The 20,122-nt window shown below is 44.6% G+C and overlaps 1 protein-coding gene across 2 annotated transcripts in view; it reads left to right on the plus strand.

The window, feature by feature from the left end:
* The window catches only part of Nell1 (neural EGFL like 1), an 841,294-nt gene that overhangs the window by 65,974 nt on the left and 755,198 nt on the right, over nt 1-20,122 (plus strand). For both annotated transcript variants that reach the window (XM_057756047.1, XM_057756048.1), the window contains exon 3: nt 16,406-16,556. In XM_057756047.1, coding sequence (XP_057612030.1) covers nt 16,406-16,556 — 151 coding nt within the window. The remainder of the gene's footprint in view (nt 1-16,405; nt 16,557-20,122) is intronic.

Consider the following 20,122-nt stretch of genomic DNA (forward strand, 5'->3'; position numbering starts at 1 on the left):
AGGAAAACAGGCCCTATGTTTCTGGGACATCTCATCTCACTTCCTTGTTTTCCTGGAGATCTCAATTTCCACACAAAACTCCTTTATTAGGCAGAGTTCTCTTAGCGAACAGAACTGAGAATCTATCTGTCTGTCTGTCCATCCACTCATGTATCTCTATGGGATTCAGTAGCGTGGCCTACAGGCTGTGGTCCAGGTAGCTTTACGATGCCTGTCTCCTGGTGGAAAGGCCAAGAATCTGGTAGTTGTCCAGTCCATGAGGCTGGGTGTCTCAGCTGTCATAATCTGGTGCTGATTGAAACACAATTGAAATGCCACTACAGCCATAACCATTTCTTTTAAATAATTAAAAATTTTTGTGTGTGTTTGCATGCATATGCTAGCCATGGTGTGCATGTAGAAGTTTGAGCAATTTGTGGGGGTGAGTTCTTTTCTTCTAATACGTGGCTCCCAGAGACTGAACTCAGGTCAAGCAACCACATTCATTGAGCCACCTTGCTGAACCTGGCACAGCCATTTTAGGTGTACCATCAGCAGTGTTGGCTATGCTGTGTACTGTAGAAAAACATCTAGACAAGTTTTTCTTTGCAAAATCATTACATTTTAACTCCTCATTTTAGTGAGACTGAATTGTCCCCAAAGCTCTGTGGCCACTGGAGCCAGGGACATTGCATGTGATTAGAGTGGCACAGTTACGTCCTAGGTGCTATGAACCCAGGGAGGGTGTCATGGCCCGTTTTGTGCTGACATAGAAACCTCTGAGACTGAGCATTTTAAGAAGAAGCAAGGCTTTTATTTAGGTCACATTCTTGGAGGTTCATGACTTTGATGTTCCTCAGTTTCTGGGGAGGGATCTGTCATGTGTGGCGGGAGTGTGTCAGAGAGAAATGGGCTTCGTGGTGAGAGTGTTGGGGAGACAGGAGGGGGCCCAGAAGCTTTTTTCTAACAGCTTCTGTCACAGGACTGAGCTTCCTCCTGAGAGATCCAACCATTCCACAGAACCTGCATTGACCCCTCCGCAGAGGTGGCCATTTACCCCTCCGCAGAGGTGGCCATGACTCAATCACCTTTCAGGCCTCCCCTCGTTAGAACCTATCTGCTTTCAGAGATGCTGTTATGTTGGGGACCAAGCTTTTTTTAAAATCCCCAATGAATTTTACTGGGAGCAAAGCCCTTGTAAACCACATTTACAAAGCCCTGGTAAACTGCACTTGACACATTCAGGAGAGTGATGGGGGAGCAGGCATCTTCCCACTTCAGATTAGTGTGGGTGAGGTCTCTGCCCTGCTCTCGTTGAACACAAATGCTGGTCTCACCCTGGTTTAGAGAAGTGTTTTAAGGGGTGAGAGAAGCTGTTTCTGCATGAAGTTAGGTGGTGTCTGCTCTGAGCATCTGCTAACCTGGAAGCAGAGATGAGCCCTCACCTGGCAGATGCAGGCTTCTGCGGAAAGGACAGACACAGAGAGGCTGGTTGGTGGGTGGTAGTTGACGAGGGTTTCCAGCAATTGGCTTTACTTGTATATTTCCAGCTAGCTGCAGTTTTGTTTTTGATGTTTTATTCATACAGAAGCATCTGAGCAGCTTTCCTGGCCCATTTGCATGCATAGACGGCAGGTCTAGACTGAGAAACTCCTGTAGTTTGTTTGCTCTGTCTCTAATCAGTTTGTACTTTTGGAAGTCTTCTCTTTCTATGAGTGACCGAATAGAGGAATGATAGTGGTGATGGTAAAGATGATTCTCTGTGTGTTTTACCTTTAAAGAAGGCTTTACGTTCTCATTTACATACCGATCTTCAGGAGAGTCTAATACACTGCTGTGTGCAGGCCACGGCCCTGGGTTCTGGTTGAATGCAAAGAATGACAGGTGTCCTGTCCTTGTGGAGTCCATGAATCCATCCATCCGTCTGTCTGTCTGTCCGTTTGTCCATCCATCTGTCCAGTCACATACTCAACAGATATTGATTAACCATTCAACCATTCATGTATTAGGCACTGTTCTGGGAATGAGCATTGCAGTAGAGAAAAGACAAGAGTCTCTGTCTGTAACTCTACATGAGCCTTCTTTCCCACAGAGGTGGCCAAGAGTGATAAACAAGTGTAATAAAAAGTGTTGACCTCATATTTATGTTGTGATGGAAGTAACAAGCAACGCACACACAACACACATGCATGCATACACACAGACACACATGCACGCATACTCATACACACACGCACACACAGACACACATGCACACACACGCACACACGCAGGCACACACACATAGCAGACACACACACACAGATACACACAGACACACACACACATACACACGCACAGATATGCACACACTTGATGTACACCCCCTGTGCATGTGTACACACATGCATGTATGCACACAGACATGCACACACAGGCAAACACACACACACACACATACACACACACAGGTGGGAGGTCTGAGCATGACCAAACAACTTAGGGAGAGGGTTGACTTTAGACAGGAATGTTGGGGAAGGCATTGTTGAAGATGTGATATTGGAACTGATTGCTAAAGAAAGGCGCCAGATGTGCAAAGAACATATTCTTCATGTTTGCCTATAGTATTATTGATGACTGCTAGACACTGTCCTATGTCCTTTCCATCCATTAACTCACTCTTGAAAGGGCGATGCCATATAAACCCCATTTTACAGGAGGGAAAACCAAGGCACAGAAAAGGAAATAAAGGAATCAGTTGGTCAAGGCTAAATGTTTAGGCACTGGCAAAGCCAGGAATGGACCCGTCTGTATCCCTCAGATTCACATAACTTTAATGGGTGTGCAGATGTCCCAGGAGGGTGGATGTCTGAGAGGATTCCAGAAGAGCATGGCCATGCTTAGATCATGTGAGATCATCTAAGTCAGGACAAAGAAGGAAGGTTTCATTTACAGTGCAGCAGGGCTTGCTGTAGGCAGAATAAAGCTCACCCCCAGCAAGAGATCACTTCATAATTTCCATACTCCAGAATGGTGTTATGGGGATCTGCAGAACTGATTAAGGAACTGGACGAAGGCATCACATACTAGCTTATCCAGAGAGACCAGTAGAAGAAGAGGCTTATGAGATGGAAATGGGAAGTCAGAGAGAGAAGAGACGAGGAAGCAGAGGCAGAGAGAGATCATCAGAGGCTGTACTACTGAAGATGGGGAAGGAGACACAAGCCATAGAAAGCTGGAAAGCACACAGAAATGATTTCCCCCGAGATCCCAGAAGGATAGCTACACTAATCAGTTGTTCTTTTTGTTGTCAACGTTAAAGGAAGAAGGGATTACTTTGGCTCATCATTTGCAAAGACACAGTCCATCATGGAGGGATGGCATGGGGGAGTCCATGACATCTGGAGCATGTGTCTGGGACTCCACACACCTTACTGACAGGGAAGTAGCAAACAGACAGAGAGCATGCTGGGTTGTAAAACCACAGGACCCTCCTCCAGGGACACATTTCATCCCTTTAGGTTCCATGGCCTTAATGTTCCACAGCCCCCAAAAAGCACCAATCACTGCGAACCAAATGTCTAAACTTTTACGACAGTGGGTAGGTCTCACATTCAGTCAACGGTACTATCTGAACCTTGGCCTTGTCTCTTAAGATCCCCAGCCCCCCCAGGATTTTGAGGTCAAACAATCATGCCGTCTAAAGCCAGGGTGTCAGTGGTTTCTTACAGCAGCAGCAGGAAGCTGCTGCAGTCAGATGTTTGAGGATTTGAGATGAGAACTGAGGCGATCGAAACGAATGGCTCTCTTGGATTCTCTGGTGTCCCTGGAGAAAGCAAGAAGAGAAGCAAGGGTTAGGAGAGGAGGGAGAAACTAGCAGAGAGGATGGTGTAAGAGGAAGGATACTGATGGTGGATCACTGGTACCTAGCAGGTCTGTAGAGTCAGGGGTCATTGTGGCAACTGAGGTGGAACCAGGACTTGCTGATGGGTGGGGCTTTCTGAGGACTGTTGACTCTCAGTAACTAGGCAAAGCAGGAGGTAATGAAGAAGCCTCAAGTTGGCCCAGCCATGGAGGAAGACCAGACAAGTGCAGAGCTGATTGGATAGAGAACCTGACAGAGGAGGTGAAGACAATTCTGGGCAGCTTCTGAGCAACACCTAAAGCCAGCTTGCCACCCAGCTACTGGTTTTTCAAAATGTCATTGGCATGATGTGTCCATTCAGCTAAAAGTACCGGCTAGATGTATTACTCTCGGGCCAACTCTGAGACTACAGAGCCTGGCACAGGTAACTGACACAACGGATTGGGTGAACGAATGATTGAATTTAGAAGCTGAATAAGAAAATCATCTTCAGCTAGGATTCCAGACCCTTGAATCATTAGAGAAGTTTGATTGCACCTCAAAGTGGGTGGGATTTGGACAGGGGATGGCTAGCATTCCGAGTGAGACGAGAGTTGTCATACATATGGGTGTGGAGATTGGAGGAGTACTTCAGACACCTCTCCTCCCTTCCTCAGAGAGCTTCCTGGGGGTCCAACTGTGAACAGAGAAGAATAACATGGTCGTAGGGAGCAGAAAAAAATACCTCCTGTTAAAGTCAGATCTCACACAAGTAGAGATGATACCTCAGGGACCTTTGAAATGAAGTAGGAAATTGAAGAGCAGTGGTCCATTGAATTTGGACACTCAGGGGGGCAGGCATGAACTAGGTTGTTTGCAATAATGATCAAAGACCAACCTTTGCTTCAGTCCATTTTTTTTTATTTCTTTTGAAAATGTGTAAGTAAATAGGGCTTGTGGTTTCAGCTTCTGTTTGTGGCTGGGACACTGGCTAAACAGGATCCTGCAGCCAGAGTCACTGGGTTTAGTCTCAAGAAGCAAACAACATAGGTGTAGTTCATTTTTAGGGTGACATTGGTGTTCAGTGTCGCTGGCATAAGTAAGACCTGTGAAAAATGGCAGAAATGAGCACACACTGACCCCTTTCTGGAAAGATGCCCACACATTTCTTGGGGCCACTCTTAGAAGCATGGAGTGGCAGGTGATCTATTTCTTGTCAGGAAAGCCTCACTATCCCCTCTCACTATCCTTAGAAGGCCAGAAATGAATGGCTCTCCCAGATACCCACCATGGTCAAGACACACAGATAAATAGTCCGGGGAACCACTCCGGCAGCAGGTCAGGAGCTCACTAGCTAACAAGGCGTGTAATTGGATTAATACCCGGGAATGAGGAGCTGATGATGCACTTTTTAGGACAGCTGAAAGCAAGCATTAACGGACGGGTTCCATTACTGCCCCTGTCCTCAGTGGACCTGGTGCATCTTTTATGGATAACTGGATGAGAAGAGTGGGGGGCTTCCACATGTAGTCTTCCTAAGGACATGGAAACACTGGGTGCCCTGGTTCATTAGAACCTTGTGTGTGGGTACTGATAACGCAACACTACATCCCATAAATAAGTTCAGTGAGTTTGTTATTAAAATATTAAAAAGTGTTGGAGGTGAGAGAGTTGCTAACTATTCTGACTTGCTTTTCTGACTTGCACAGTGTATACATGGACAGGATTATCACTGCATGGTGCCCTGTGAGCACCTAAATTCTAGCAGCGGGGATGCAGGTGCCATCACTTGGTAGCTGCTGAGCCTTGTGGGTCTCAGGTTGCTTCACGGTTCCTTACGTCATGAAAGGTTCTTTGCCCTCCTTCCCCTCTCAGGGGAGAGGTCTCTGCAGTGTTTGCCAGACTGGCCTGACTGGTACAAGCCAGTTTTCTCAGGAAGGACTGTCTCTAGCTTCCCTTCACTGTCTCCATCAATGAATTAGGAGAAAAAGTCCCTTCCCTGTCCAGGTGCGGTCCCACCTGCTAGAAGGAGTTACACCCTTTACCTTTGACCTTGGACCTTGCCTCTGCGGTTGTTTTCCACCTCTCACTCCCACCCCTTTCCCTTATTTTTCTTTCCTTCATATCCATCAGAGGCAACACTGTCTTGTTGGTCCCCGAATAACAAATTTGTGTAGTTTCTGAGGTGAAATGCTATCCTGGTTACTCAAGCCATTTCTTCTCGTCTCCCTGACAGTTTGTTAACTAATATGGCTTTGGTCGTTGCATCTATACCAAAGTCAGAACAATTTCCCAGGGGTGGGAAGTCAGACATTAATCCACCAAAGCAACTGAATTCCTTGTGTGTGTCTGAGATGGTTTCATCAGGGCTGTCTGCTTGGGGTTTGACACCTTGCTTTACAGGCTGGGAACTTGGGAAAGTGCTCTCTGGTTCGATGACAGGGGCATCTGGATTCTTGATGGAAAGTTAAGTGATCTAGAGTCCCCAGTCGAGCCCTTGCTTGGTGTTGTTTGGGTAGCACTGAGAGGGGACTCGGGTTGTGTTTAGAAGCTGGGCAGTAAAATCACCTGCTGTCTTCCGGTAGTCAGATAGATGCGCCTCTTCCAGGGCTCAGCCTTCTGCTCGTGGATGTCGAGAACTTACCTCTGAAACAGGAGTTGCTCACCCTAATAATTGTTCCATTCTTGAATTTAATGAAAACCCATTAAACCGAAACAATAATTAAAATGAGACATTATCTCTGTAGGAGGCTTGCATATTAAGATCACCCTGAATTTCAATGCTGGCAGATTTTTATTCTTGAAAAAAAAAAAAAAAACCCAGCATTTGAAGTAGCATGTGAAAAATGATCATAACGGACAATCACGGGCTGGAGAGCTTAGCTACTGAGCATGATGTCCCGCTGTTTAATATTGACATTGAGAAGATGTAGTGAGGTCAAGGCCAACGCAGTGTTTAAAAAAAAATCTCTTTCATGACTAAAATTAGGACTGTGCATAAATGGGGATTAATTTTAATTAGGTCAGCCACACCGATCTAAACTTTTAATGCAAGCTCAGGGTTGCACCTCAGTACACAGGCAGCTAAGAGTCTTGGAGGAGGCTGACTCTGGCATGGGTGTGGAGTACGGCTTGCTGACTGGCACTGGGCTGGGCTTAGGGAAGCTATGCACAGGCAGACCTGCCGATTTACCAACACACACGTCTTTGCTGCTCGCTGGAGGTGGGATCTTGATTAAGTTCCTTTGTTTCTTTGGGTCAGGCATTTGTTCTCTTTATAGCAGCTCTCTTGTGGTTCATGCAGTGGTTTTCACAGTTAGGGAATGTGTGCCAAGTGTACAGAGACACTTGGGAAATTGTCCTGCGTGTAACTTCCCCATCCTCTTTTGCAAATGCCTCAGACTCTTCCTTAGGGATGGCGCTGTCTGTGAACTCATCCCATGCTCCCTGTCATGATGATAATGGACTGAACCTCTGAACTGTAAGCTAGCCACCCCAACTAACTGTTTCCTTTATAAGAATTGCCGTGGTCATGATGTCTCTATAAAGAAAGACAAGCCCTAAGACAGCTGGATATCACCATTCTGCCACAGACAAGGCACTTAAGATTGGAGAAAAGAAGCTGAGATATCTATAGTGTCCAGGGCAGAGCTGGAAGCCAGGTCCTGGCATGTCTGAGAAGACGGCCAGTGTCTCCTGAGGTTGTCCCAAAGTGGATCAGAGTTTGAATTCTACCTACTCCACAAAAGGCATCTTGGCTCTGCACGTCACCCACAAGATGACACATGAGCACTGACATCATCAGGCTGCTTTGAAAAAATTTTGGAATGCATTTAAAATCCTTAGTAAGAAGTGAAAATTCAAAACTGGATGTTAACCTGTTGAACCTAGACTGCAATGGCCAGAAATCCCATTGACTCTTAAGCAGGTGGGAGCTGGAACAGGCTGTCAAGCTTGCCATGGCCAGCAACACTAGCTCACCTGCTTGCTGCTCTCCCACTGGCCTGTACCCATATCCGGCCACAAGTGTGGCCTTTGCATCCGCTCAAGCTGCAACAGTGCTGGCTATGGATGTTGTTTGGTACTTTCCACATCCTATAGGATCTGGGCTTTTATTCCAGGTGTTCAAAATGCCATGTTCTTTTTATGGGGAGACTCTATCTTAAGGGTTAAAATCAAAACTTAGTTTATCATAGTTGTACTGTCTCCATGGGGTACATGCAATTTATTCTCGTTTGGAGAGTGAGGGGGTCCTAAGTACAGAGAGCTTAACTGTCCCAAGGCTACACACCTAGTAGATAAACCTGGAATCTCAGCTGGGCCTGGTTGTCATAGCAGGTCAGAAATTCCTGCTACTCAGGAGGCTAAAGCATGGGCATCACAAGTTCAAGGTCAACCCATGAAGAACCTTTCTTTATGAAGACCCTGGTGTTAAAAGGAAACAGAAGAAAAGTACTGTGGAGGTTCTTCAGTGATGGATTGCTTGTCTAGAATGTGTACAGCCCTGAGTTTAATTGCCACTATCAATCATAACACACACACACATGCACACACACTCCATATGCACACACACACACCATACGCACATGCACACACATGCATACATGCACGCACACACAGACACACAGACACACAGACACACACACACACACACACATGCACGCACACACATTGGGGATCTCAGTTGCTCTAGATCCTGATCTGTTAACCACCACTCTGTATTGTCCTTGAAGGGCGTGCACCACCAGGGTCACCTCGCACCCCTGGAGATGCAATGCCTTGGGTCAGAGCAGTGCTCACTAAAGATACTTATGTGGGGAACAAGAGAGTGAGTGGATACCTGGGTGGGTACTTCACAAAGCTTGGCAATGAAGATGCCTTTCTATCTTTTGAAGGATGCAGGTGGCAAACCTTATAGGAGGCAGCATTCTTGCTCAAGCCCAGTGTCTCTTCCCATGCATGGACCTGCATATTTCCATGCAGTGGGCACATCTGCTTGGCATGAGCGCCCTTGACAGAGCAGATTAAATGCAGGTTTGAGAGAACTTGAAGACAAGTTATTGCTCCTTTCCTGAACTATGTTGGCACTCATGGACATAGGGTCTGGGTGCCAAGGGTTGAGTGCCCTATTTTAGTTTTAATGTCCTGTCAGGCCATTTGGAGCTGACTGGTCTCCTTCCCTTCCAGGAGACAGATTGGTTAGAAGTTTCCTTCACCCTCTCATCATCTCGGTATCATCTGATATCATCATATGTAGTTTTCCATCAGGTATCTATACCCTAGTTAATTCTCTACTGTTCTATAGCCTTTGGTTAAATAATAAAGCCTCAGTCATGTTAAAGAAGTCTTTAGTTAGTCCCCCTGTGTGTTTTCTTGTCAGCAAATGGGCAGGCATCCATATCTTTATGACTCCCATGTGTACGAGTCAGGATGGGATGATAGGGATGAGAGAACTCTCATCAGGCGCTGCAGAGAGGCAGTCTAAAACATGGACATCTTGTGACGGAGATTGGGTTGGATTGATTTGTCTTGCTGGTATCATCAAATGTGTAAGGAGAGCTCGGCTGCTTCACACACCCTCTCTCATTAGTGGAATTATGGGGGCACCAGGATGTCTTTTGATGGAGCCAAATAGTAATTACACAAATTGATTAGTGTTTTGTGTCCTAGGTCTTCCTGGGCTCCATTCCCTAGTGGAAGAGCTGGATTGCTCACCTAGATTTATTGCGCCTTTGCTAGCTTGCTATTGTCTCAACAGGTTGGTGTCTCTTGTATGCCGCTCACTCCCTTTATTATATTATATTTAGTACTTTGCCTTCCAGACCGTCTTTATTAATAAAGTGATTGGCTGTCTACCAGCTGTGTACCAGGTTCTGTGGTAGTAGGTCTGAGTACACATTAGCAAACAGTTTCTCATGGGATCTGCAGTAGCGTGAGGAAGATAATATTAATAAGTTGATCACATGCAAAAATGATGGCACACACACATACACAACTGGTGACTGTGGTATAGATACAGTGAGGACAGAACACAGGGGACAGCTGGCCTGAGGCAGTCAGAGGCAGCTGGTTCTTGAAAAACTTGCTGCAGATGGGAACAGCAGAGTGGGAGTGCAGTGGGGCTTGCAGTGTAATGCAGGGGCAGGGGCTGAGTGGGGGAGGAGAGAGGTAGCATGTCAGAAGGGCACCAGGGGAATGCCAGGGAGCATGGTGGTCCTTGCTCATGCCCGCCATGCTGCTTGTTCTGTGCCTTGACTCATGACCCTGGCTTGCCCAGGGTGCATCTTTGTGACCGAGTTTCTTTAGCTGCTGGCATTTGCCTCATGAGGGATTCTTCTCTTATCCGCCCAGTGTTTCCTGACTGGTTCTGGAATGCCCCGCTGTGGGCTTGTCCTGGGGACTTTTCTCTTTCCACAGACACACAGACACCAAGACTGCAAGATGACAAACGGCAGATGGCACAGAGTTAGGAATGGATTCCGTTGGATGAGATGGCTTACAATCTTTGATTTTGTTTCTTTGGTCTGTGACTGAATGTGTTTCACAGACCTCTCAGTTGATATCTAGGTTCTACTTGAACTTGATCCACCACGGACATTTTCTTCTTCCCTCTTATAGATGGAATATTCTCAGGGAACACTGTGAACACGCGTCAGAGCGGTAGACCCCGGTAGTGCGGCCTTCGCTGTAGGCTCCCATTAATTCACATTCACTCGCTGTTCCTTCAACTCTGGGAAGAAGTTGGCTTCTGCAGAGGAGGTGACATGCCAGTATCTGAGGAACTGAAAACTTTCATTATGAATTTGGAAATTGAACAAAGAAGAACAATTAGAGAATCTGGGCACTTAATAGATGGAAAAATACCGTTTTTCGCTATGTGTCTAGGACAGAATAAATCAGTTAACATTAATGAGAAGATATTGAGGCCGAGGCATCAAATAACTCAGTCCTTGATCTGCAGCAGTTTATTATGGGGTTCAAAGAGAAGTGTCTTGCCCAAGGCCACCCACCCAGCTAGTTATCTGCCAAATTCAGAGTAGCTGCCTTGATGTGAAGTCTGCTCTTGTGTCCTGGTCTCTATGCTGTGGGAAGTGGGGTGGCTTTTGTTTGTTCTTTGTCTAAATTCAGGCCTGTACTTCCTTGACAGTGATCAGGCATTTCTTACAGTTTCCTCTGGGAGGCGCTGGTGGGGTCTTTTTTTACTTCCATATATTAATCATTTATGAAGAGACATGTGAAAAATAGGATGCAAAATGCTCAACCTTCAAGGTTGGATGAGCAAGGAAAGGCTGGGAGAGCCAGTTGGGAGTGCTCAGGGGTGTCCTGTACAGAGGGACGGGGAGTTGGCTCCAATTGGCATCTTATTTAACCAGATATCCACTGGCATTTGAGAAAGATCAATTTACCTCCTCGTTTTACATATTTTCTGAGTGCAATATATGTAGTTATTTAAAGCGAAAATATAAGTAAGGAAAATAAATGAGGCAATCAGTATATCTAAATTGGATGCCTTCTTTGTGTCAGGCATAAAGAATGGGGGTCAGACTCTGAATAAATAGATACGCTGCCCATCAAGGAGCCTGCAGTCTTTCAGGGGAGAAAGTAAACAACACACAGACTGTGGTTGCTACACGAGGAGATAATGAGCTGATCACAATCTGTGTGCAGAGGAGTCCTAAGGACTCACTCAGAATGGTGGGAAGAGGGACGTGCCTGCGGAGCCCGCCCTGGACGGTGGCTCAGGGACCTCAGCGAGGATTCCGGGAGGGGATCCAGGTGTGTGCAGAGCTCCCTGGGAAAAGAGAAGAGGCAAAGATGTTGAGGCAAGGGTGTGTTCCCCTAGCAAATGTAAAGGAGTGAACGCCATCTTGGGGGAAGGCTCCTCAGATCTGTCTGCGGCTGATTTCACTGGCATCGTGATGGAACTGGATTTTATCCCAGGGGCAGTGGGAAGTCACTACAGACTTTTAGCAGAGGATGCGATCATAATCCAAACATATGTTTTTTTTTTTTTTTTTTAAACATCTGGCTGCTGTGTGCAAGGTGGGGGAAAGAAGGTAACCTGGAAAGGCGGGACTTGTGTCTCGAGGGTGTGTGGGAGTGGCCTGGGCATGCGCTGTGAGAGGGAAGTGGGGTATGTAGGAGTGGCCTGGACATGCGCTGTGAGAAGGAATTGGGGACGAGTGGATGAATCAGATATGGGAGTCATGTGACCTGCTCTTGGATTGGATATGGAGACAGAGAAGTGAGGAGTACCAAGAACAGTTTTCGGTGTTTCGCTTGAGGAACTGGGTGTCACATTTACGCAGACTGGAAATCAGGATGTTGGAGGGCTGAGTAACAGTGAGAGTCTTGTCACTATAGAAGGTTGAAACACCAACTAGACATCTGGAAGGCCGTATTAAGTAAGGAATTGCATATGTAAATCTTGCTTAAGAAGGGCTTCCGAAATGGGAAGTACACTTGAATGCACTGGCACAGGAGACCACTTCCTATATATAACCTTAGTGGCACAGACACTGAGAGAAACATTTAATAAATGGGACTTCCTGAAACTGAGAAGCTTCTGTAAGGCAAAGGACACGGTCAACAGCAAATGGACAGCCTACAGAATGGGAAAATATCTTCACCAGCCCCACATCAGACAGAGGTCTGATCTCCAAAATAGGCAAAGAACTCAAGAAATTAGTCATCAAAAAAACAAATAATCTAATAAAAAATAGGGTACAGACCTAAACAGAGAACTCTCAACAGATGAATCTAAAATGGCTGAAAGTCACTTAAGGAAATGCTCAACATCCTTAGCTATCAGGGAAATGCAAATCAAAACAACTCTGAGATTCCATCTTACTCCTACATGAATAGCCAAGATCAAAAACACTGATGACAACTTATGCTGGAGAGGTTGTGGAGAAAGGGGAACACTCCTCCCTTGCTGGTTCGAATGCAAGCTGGTACAGACACTTTGGATATCAGTATGGCGATTTCTCAGAAAATTAAGAAACAACTTACCTCAAGACCCAGTAATACAACTTTTGGGTATATAGCCAAAGGATGCTCAATTGTACCCCAAGGACATGTGCTCACTTATGTTCATAGCAGCATTGTTTGTTATAACCAGAAACCGGAAACAACTTATATGCCCCTTGAACGAAGAATGGATAAGGAAAATGTGGTACATTGATACAATGGAGTACTACAAAGCAGAAAATAGTAAAGACATCTTGAAATTTGTGGGCAAATGGATGGATCTTGAAAACATCATATTGAGCCAGGTAAACCAGACCAGAAAGACAAATATCGTAAGTTCTCACTCATAAGTGGCTTTTAGACATAAAGCAAAGAAAAACCAGCCTACAATTCACAATCCCAGAGAATCTAGACAACAATGAGGACCATTAGAGAGACATACATGGGTCTAATCTACATGGGAAGTAGAAAAAGACAAGATCTCCTGAGTAAATTTGGGGCATGGGGACTTTGGAAGAGGTTAGAAGAGGAGGGGAGAGAAAGGGAGGAGAGTGGAGAAAAATATATAGTGCAATAAAAACAATTTTAAAAAAAGCTTGGACTTGGCAGTGGTGGCACACACCTTTAATCCTAGCACTCAGGAGGCAGAGGCAGGCAGATCTCTGTGAGTTTGAGGCCAGCCTGGACTACAAGTGAGTTCCAGGACAGATACAGATTTTTGATTTTTTTGTCTCAAAAAACCAAAAAAAAAAAAAAAAAAAAATCTCCCAGTTGTGGGTTTTAATTTGGCAGCCTCTGGTCAGGGGCTAGCTATCCAAAGGCGAGAGAGAGGGAGGTGAGCACACTGCGCACACCATGGCCAGTGTGGCAGGGTGATGGGAGTGCTCTCTGCCCAGAGCAGGCCGTGTGACTGAGTGCAGTCCTCTTTCCAATGGGCCTTGGGTCTGACAGGAGCTCTCAAGGCAGCTACTCCCAGTCTTATGACTCCTAATTAATGACTAGAGAAGAACTAAAGAAAGCAGACAAGCTCATCTCGGGAATCTGTAATTTTTTCTTGGCAATAAATCTAGACGAATTTATCAGGAGGATTTCCCTCCACACTAATGATAAAAAAATAAAGTTAATAAAATTTGGACAATCTTCTCTAGTTTGTGAAATAAATTGTTTCCATGTTAGTAAAATTAAAAGATGTCTCAGGAAGTGTGCAGGCATGACTGTGTAGAAGACATAGAAGCATTTCTTCTTTTTTTAAAGACTTACTTATTTTTTATGTGTATGTTTCTGTTTTGCCCACATGTATGTCTGCACACTATGTGAATACAATGCTTATGGAAACCAGAAGTGGGCCTAGGGTCTCCTGGAACTGGAATTACAGACAGTTCTTAGCTGATACGTAGGTGCTGGAAATCAAACCCAGGAAGAACACCGAACGTCCTTAACCACTGTACCATCCTGTCCAGTTTCCACAGAAGTGCTCTTTACGTGGCTGTCTCTTGTCTCAGTCTGTGACAAGGAAGCCATATGGTACTCAGTGATAATGCTTATAGAGAGGTGAGTGGCAGGCATGTGGGTTTCAGCTGCCGGCTGCCTCTGTGGCAGGACTCTCTGTTTTCTCCCATTCGCAGCCCAGACTTCTGCTGGAGAGATGGTGTTCTTCTCTGCATGTGCCACAGGGCTGGGTGAACCAGAAGCCAAGCTGGGCAGGCTGTGAGAGATCACCTTGTCCGTTCCCTCCATGCTCACGAGAAGATGGAGCTTCAGTCAACCACTCAAGGGCTTTTCTTTTTAGATATCATATTTAGTTCTGAAGATACATCCAGGTCGTAGTATAAGTTTGCAATGTGGTTTACACAAATATTGGAGTTTCGTGATCTGTACTGATCCTCTCACTTGGAGAAATAACCAAATAATTATCACATGGTCAGAAAAGTAGAGCAGGGTACAAGAAGATACCACCAAATATACTGTTAAGAATCATTCTTTTATTTTTATTATAATACATTTGCATCATTTCCCCCTTCTCTGTCTGCACTCTAACCCTTCTATATATACCCTGCCTTGCAATCCTTTAAATTCATTGTCACTTTTTTTCGTAACTTTTTAAAATCTAAAATTATTTTTTTGAGAATTTCAAACATAAGTGTTGTGTTTACAATTTCCCATGTTTGCTCACATTCCTCTCAAATTCATGACGTCTTTAATTATTATTGTTACACACACATAGACATAGGGGTGTCTGTTTGTGTGTGTGTGTATCTACTGAATTCATTTAGTGCTGCTCAGTATTCATGTGTTTAGGATTTACCACGTGGGATTGGATAACCTATCAGTGGCTCAACCGTGATTCTCCCTTTCTCAGAGCCATTGAGTTCCTATAGCTCTTTATCAGGGTGTGGTGGATCCTGTGAAACTTCTCCCAACCACACTGGTGTGTCAAAGTGGCATTGTTATGCAGGTCTTGCTTAGGCAGCTGTATTATTGAGATTTTATGGGCATAACATCCCTGTCGTGTCTAGAGAACACTACCCAATGAAGGCATCCTAGTCCTCTGACTAAAGATTAAAAGAGTCAAACAACTTTAAAAAATATTTATTTATTTTACACCCTGACTCCTCCTTCCTTTCCTCCCAGTCCCTTCCCACCATTTCCCCTCTGCCCCTCATCCATTCCTCCTTTATTTTTATTCATAACATGACAGGTCTCCCACGGATTTTAGACAAAGAAACCAAAATCATACAATGCCAAGTTTGCCAAACAACTCTTGACGCTTACATGCCCTCCTCTGCAGTGTCTTCCCCAGCTTCGGTCCTTTGGTGACCAGTTCTGACGCTGGGAGATAAGTGTGGTGTGTGAAGGATCGAGCTAATGCTTGGAGCATCGTGATGAGGATGTCCCTGTCTCTGTGCGCTGATGCTGGAGATAGAGACACCTAAGCAGAAGCAGGATTAACGGGGATCATGACCTCTAGGCCCTGCAGAGTGGGTCTCAAGCTTAGCGAATATAAGGAGTTGTGTTCATAAGGAACGTCATCCATCCCACGTTTGCAGAGTTCTTCTAAGCACAGTTATAGATCAGCCATGTGGATTGGCCTTATTCTTTAAGCAAAGGTAGAGCTGTCTGGCATCGTTAGTGCTATATCTTTGTAGGTATGAGGCAAGGACAGATGCATGTTGGAAAGACAGAAGCTGAGTCCACGAGGAACAAAGAATTTGAGGCTCATTCATTATCCTTGGGTTTCCCCAGGCCTGAGATTCTCTGATCCTCAGGATCCTCCTTACCTGACAACCTCCAACCTTATTTATAGCGACTCAATCGATTTTTTTCAGGAGGTCAAATTGCTCATTATCCCATCAAAATTTATGTCAGAAAACCACCGTCTGGCCTACTGTGACTTGTCAAAGTGACCAGTGGGCATGGTGACAGAGAGCATTTCCGGGGTTTTTGTTGAGTGAATGTAGCTGTGGGCGGATGAATGGGGCCAGAAAAAGAAAGCTATTGGCAGAAGAGCAGGAAAAAGCAAGCTGGGCTCTTGTTTCACTTGTAACTTCACCCCGTTTTCTTCTTCTTCCCATGTTCCTGTTTTCCACACCTCTCCTCTTCACCAATACCCTGCTTCTCCTTTTTTACCCCCAGATGTGCAGAGAGAGATCCACTCGGCCCCTCACGTCAGCGAGAAGCTGATCCAGTTGTTCCGGAATAAGAGTGAATTCACCTTTTTGGCCACAGTGCAGCAGAAGCCTTCCACCTCAGGGGTGATACTGTCCATCCGGGAGCTGGAACACAGGTAGGAAACACTTTCTTATTTTAATTAATTAATTGTTTGTTTTTGGAGAGAGTCTCATTGTATATCCTAGGCTGATTTAAAACTTTCTGTATAGACAGGGTTACACTTCAACTTTTGGTGATCCTTCTGCCTCTGCCTTTTGTCCCGAGAATACAGGTGTGTGCCACCATAGCTCTTGGAGACAGATCTTTACATTTTAAAGACTCTATTTGGAAGGAAAGGAGTATATAAGATACCTTGGGGTCTGGAGATGAAGGACAACATGGAAATAGCCCCCTGAGGTCTAGTTTCTGCTGAACATATTAATGGTAAAATTTACTTCCCAGTAAGAATTTATTTTGGGCAAAATGATTGTGTACTTATTCTTCAAAGACCACACATGAGTCAGTCTTGTTATCTTCTAGTTCACTTCATTTGTACAAAACCACAGCCTACCTGGCATATTTAGGTCACCAGACTTGTTAATCAGCTGGATTTAACAACTTTCTGTTTCCATGGGAACTATACTCGACATCAGGATGTTGAGGTGACTATCCCTATACCTCTCCACGTTTACTCTGAGGCCCGGAGAAGCTCAGAGGGAGCATGGACAAATGGGTACAAAGACACTCTGTGGATGCAGAGCTAGAATCTTGTCTTGGAGGAGCCAAGGTGGGCAGGGCCAGTCCTATGTGGGGTTGGAGTAGCCGAGGAAGGCTCTAGAGGACATGATGGTTATATAAAGACATGAATGTGGGGGAAGGTCAGTGTGCTCTTGCTGTCAAGCCTGGCAATTTCAGTTGGGTCCCTGGTCCCACCTGGTGGAAGGATGCCCTGCAAGCTGATACCTGTGGTATGCACAGACATACACACTTACAAAATTTAAAGAAGTGAGGTACTGTATGACAGTCTGATCAGGAAGGAGGCTCTTGGAACTGAAAGAGGATCAGGCTGGAAGGTAAAGAGAGAGCTGTAACAGAATTCCCAGGGAAGGGATTGGGAGTTTGGAATACTCCATGAGAGGTATAAGGAGAAGCCGGGGACTGTGAACTCAATGCCATATGGAGACCTTAGATGTGAGCCTCCACAGGTATGAGTTCTAGGTTTAAGAACACCCCTGCTGCCTTCAGTGGGATGTCTCTATCAAATCCCTCCATCCAGGGCTCAGGGAACCCTGTGGAAGAGGCAGAGTGTAAGAGCCAGAGAGGATGGAGAACACCAAGGATCAAGGCCTTCTAAAGCAACTGGATGACCACAGATGAACTCAGAGACTGAGGCAGCATGAGCTGAGCATGATGGGGTACTAGAGCTGAGAGGAGGAGTGGGCACTAACCATCCCTAACCCAGAAACCGTCTCCAATTGGTAACCACTTGTAAACAAAATTTAATTTTCTCTGAGGGTGTCTCACTGGCAAAACACCCTCCTCTTAAGTCTAGGCTGCATGTCCACAGTTGAGGGCCAACAGAAAATGAACTCAGCGACATGTTTGGAGACTCCACGTCTCATAATGCCATGTCAGGGCTTTCAAAAAAATTTATATATAATATTATACACACATATAACTTTTCTCTTTATTTTATACCCTATAAATCCTTTGTATATATTATAACTTCTAGTTTAGTGTTTTGATGGGGTTCCTGAATGTGTGAACAAGTGGGTGTCTGTCTGTATCTGTTTCTTGTGCATTTTCGTGGGCTCTTTCCCTTCTGTTTGCTTTGTCCTAGTCTGTCGTGTTAGTTTTGGGTTTTTTAATCTTGTCATATTTTGTTATTATCCCTTAGAAACCGATTTGTTTCCTAATGAGAGACAGAAAGGGGTGTGAATCCAGATGAGTAGGAAGGTGGGGAGCACCTGGGAGGATCAGAGGGCGGAGAAACCATAATCAGGATGTATTTTGTGAAGAAAGAAGCCCCGATTTTTAGTGAAGCGATGGGGAGAATGTTCATTGCTTTCATGGTGTTCAATCCCTTCCACAGGGGACTTTAAGTCTGAGGAAGTTCAAAGTAATGCTGACTAGGAAAGCCAAGCATTTAAAAACGTTAGTAGAAGCTCCATCCCTCTTGCCTCATTGAAAATATCTCTGAAGAGACTTTTCTCCAAGGATGGCAGCAAGTGTTAGGGGGTAATTAAAACAAAACATTCCAAGGATTTATGAATTCTGGAGATGTCAAAGGATGACCTCACAAAACGCTAAAAAATAGTTACTGCAATTCAATGGTGTCACCAAGCAGTGTGTGACTTTCATAATTTTGTCAAGTGCTAAGTCCACTGACCAGGTCCAGTAGTTAAGGAAGGCGGGGTGCAGGAATGATCCCTGGGCATCAGAACCCAGCAGGGGAGGCAAAGAGTAGCCTTGAGCAGGAGGGACTGTGTGTGTGTGTGGTTGCAGAGGTGAGGAGATTAGGGCATTCAGCTTCTTTATTTCTGTGGGGAGAGGAAGGCAGGGTTAAGAGCAGCTTGGCTAAAGCGTGCCATGTTTTCTTGTGCATGTGTAGTAATTGTAGAAGCAACAGTCTAACATTAAGAAATTCTTATTTTACTTATTTATTTTTTTAATAATATAGATTTTTAATTTTATTAATTCTGTGAGAATATCATTAAAATATTTTGACCATATCCACACCAGTTCTTCCTTATACCCACTTTGTGTCCATATATATATACACACACAAATATATATGTATGTATATTATATTTCTCCCTTCTTCTCCTTCCCTCCTATCCCTCCAATGCTCCACCCACTTGTTCCTCTTGAAATCTTGACCTCTCTTTTAATTGCTATTCTCTCTCTCTCTCTCTCTCTCTCTCTCTCTCTCTCTCTCTCACACACACACACACACACACATACACACACTCACACTAAATATATAAATGCAACCTGCTTAAACCATTTAGTGTTACTTAGATGTTGAATTATTATTCTAATTAATCTTATCAATAAAAAATCAGGAGTCATATATGGGGTTAAAGCTGAAAGACCAGAGAAACAGCCACCAGTTATTTCCTGCCTGTTCCCTTCTTCCATCCAGAAGGGCTGAGATCCTCTCTCTGTCCCGCCTTTCTGCTTCCTGTCTCCTCTCTGTCTACAGTCCTCTAAACCTCTATGGTTAATTTTGATGAGCTAGTGACTGGTCCCCACCCTCTGACTCCAAACAAACTTTGTTTGTCAGAACATGAGCAAAATATCACATAACAATATGTGTTGGCATCAGATGACCAATTAGGGAGCTTTTACTTAGGGAAGAACATTTCTCCAACTCTCAACACTTTCTATTCTTTTTTTGGAAAATTCTCTGCTTAGATTTCTTTTAGAGTGTCAGTTTTTGATTGTTTTTGAATTCTTTATATATTCAGGAATCAGATAGACTGAGAATTTCATATAACATTTTATATTATCTGAACATACAAAATATGTTGTTATATAATATATATGCTATATTCTACAATATTAATTCTATCAATCCATGAGCATGGGATATGTTTCTGGTTTTTGGTTTATTTCTTTCCTCAGAGGTTTAAAGTTTTTATTGTAGAGGTCTTCCATCTCCTTTGCTAGGCTTATTCCTCAATATTTGATTTCTTTGAG

Source organism: Chionomys nivalis, chromosome 23 (assembly GCF_950005125.1).
Source record: "Chionomys nivalis chromosome 23, mChiNiv1.1, whole genome shotgun sequence".
Taxonomy (NCBI): Eukaryota; Metazoa; Chordata; class Mammalia; order Rodentia; family Cricetidae; genus Chionomys; species Chionomys nivalis.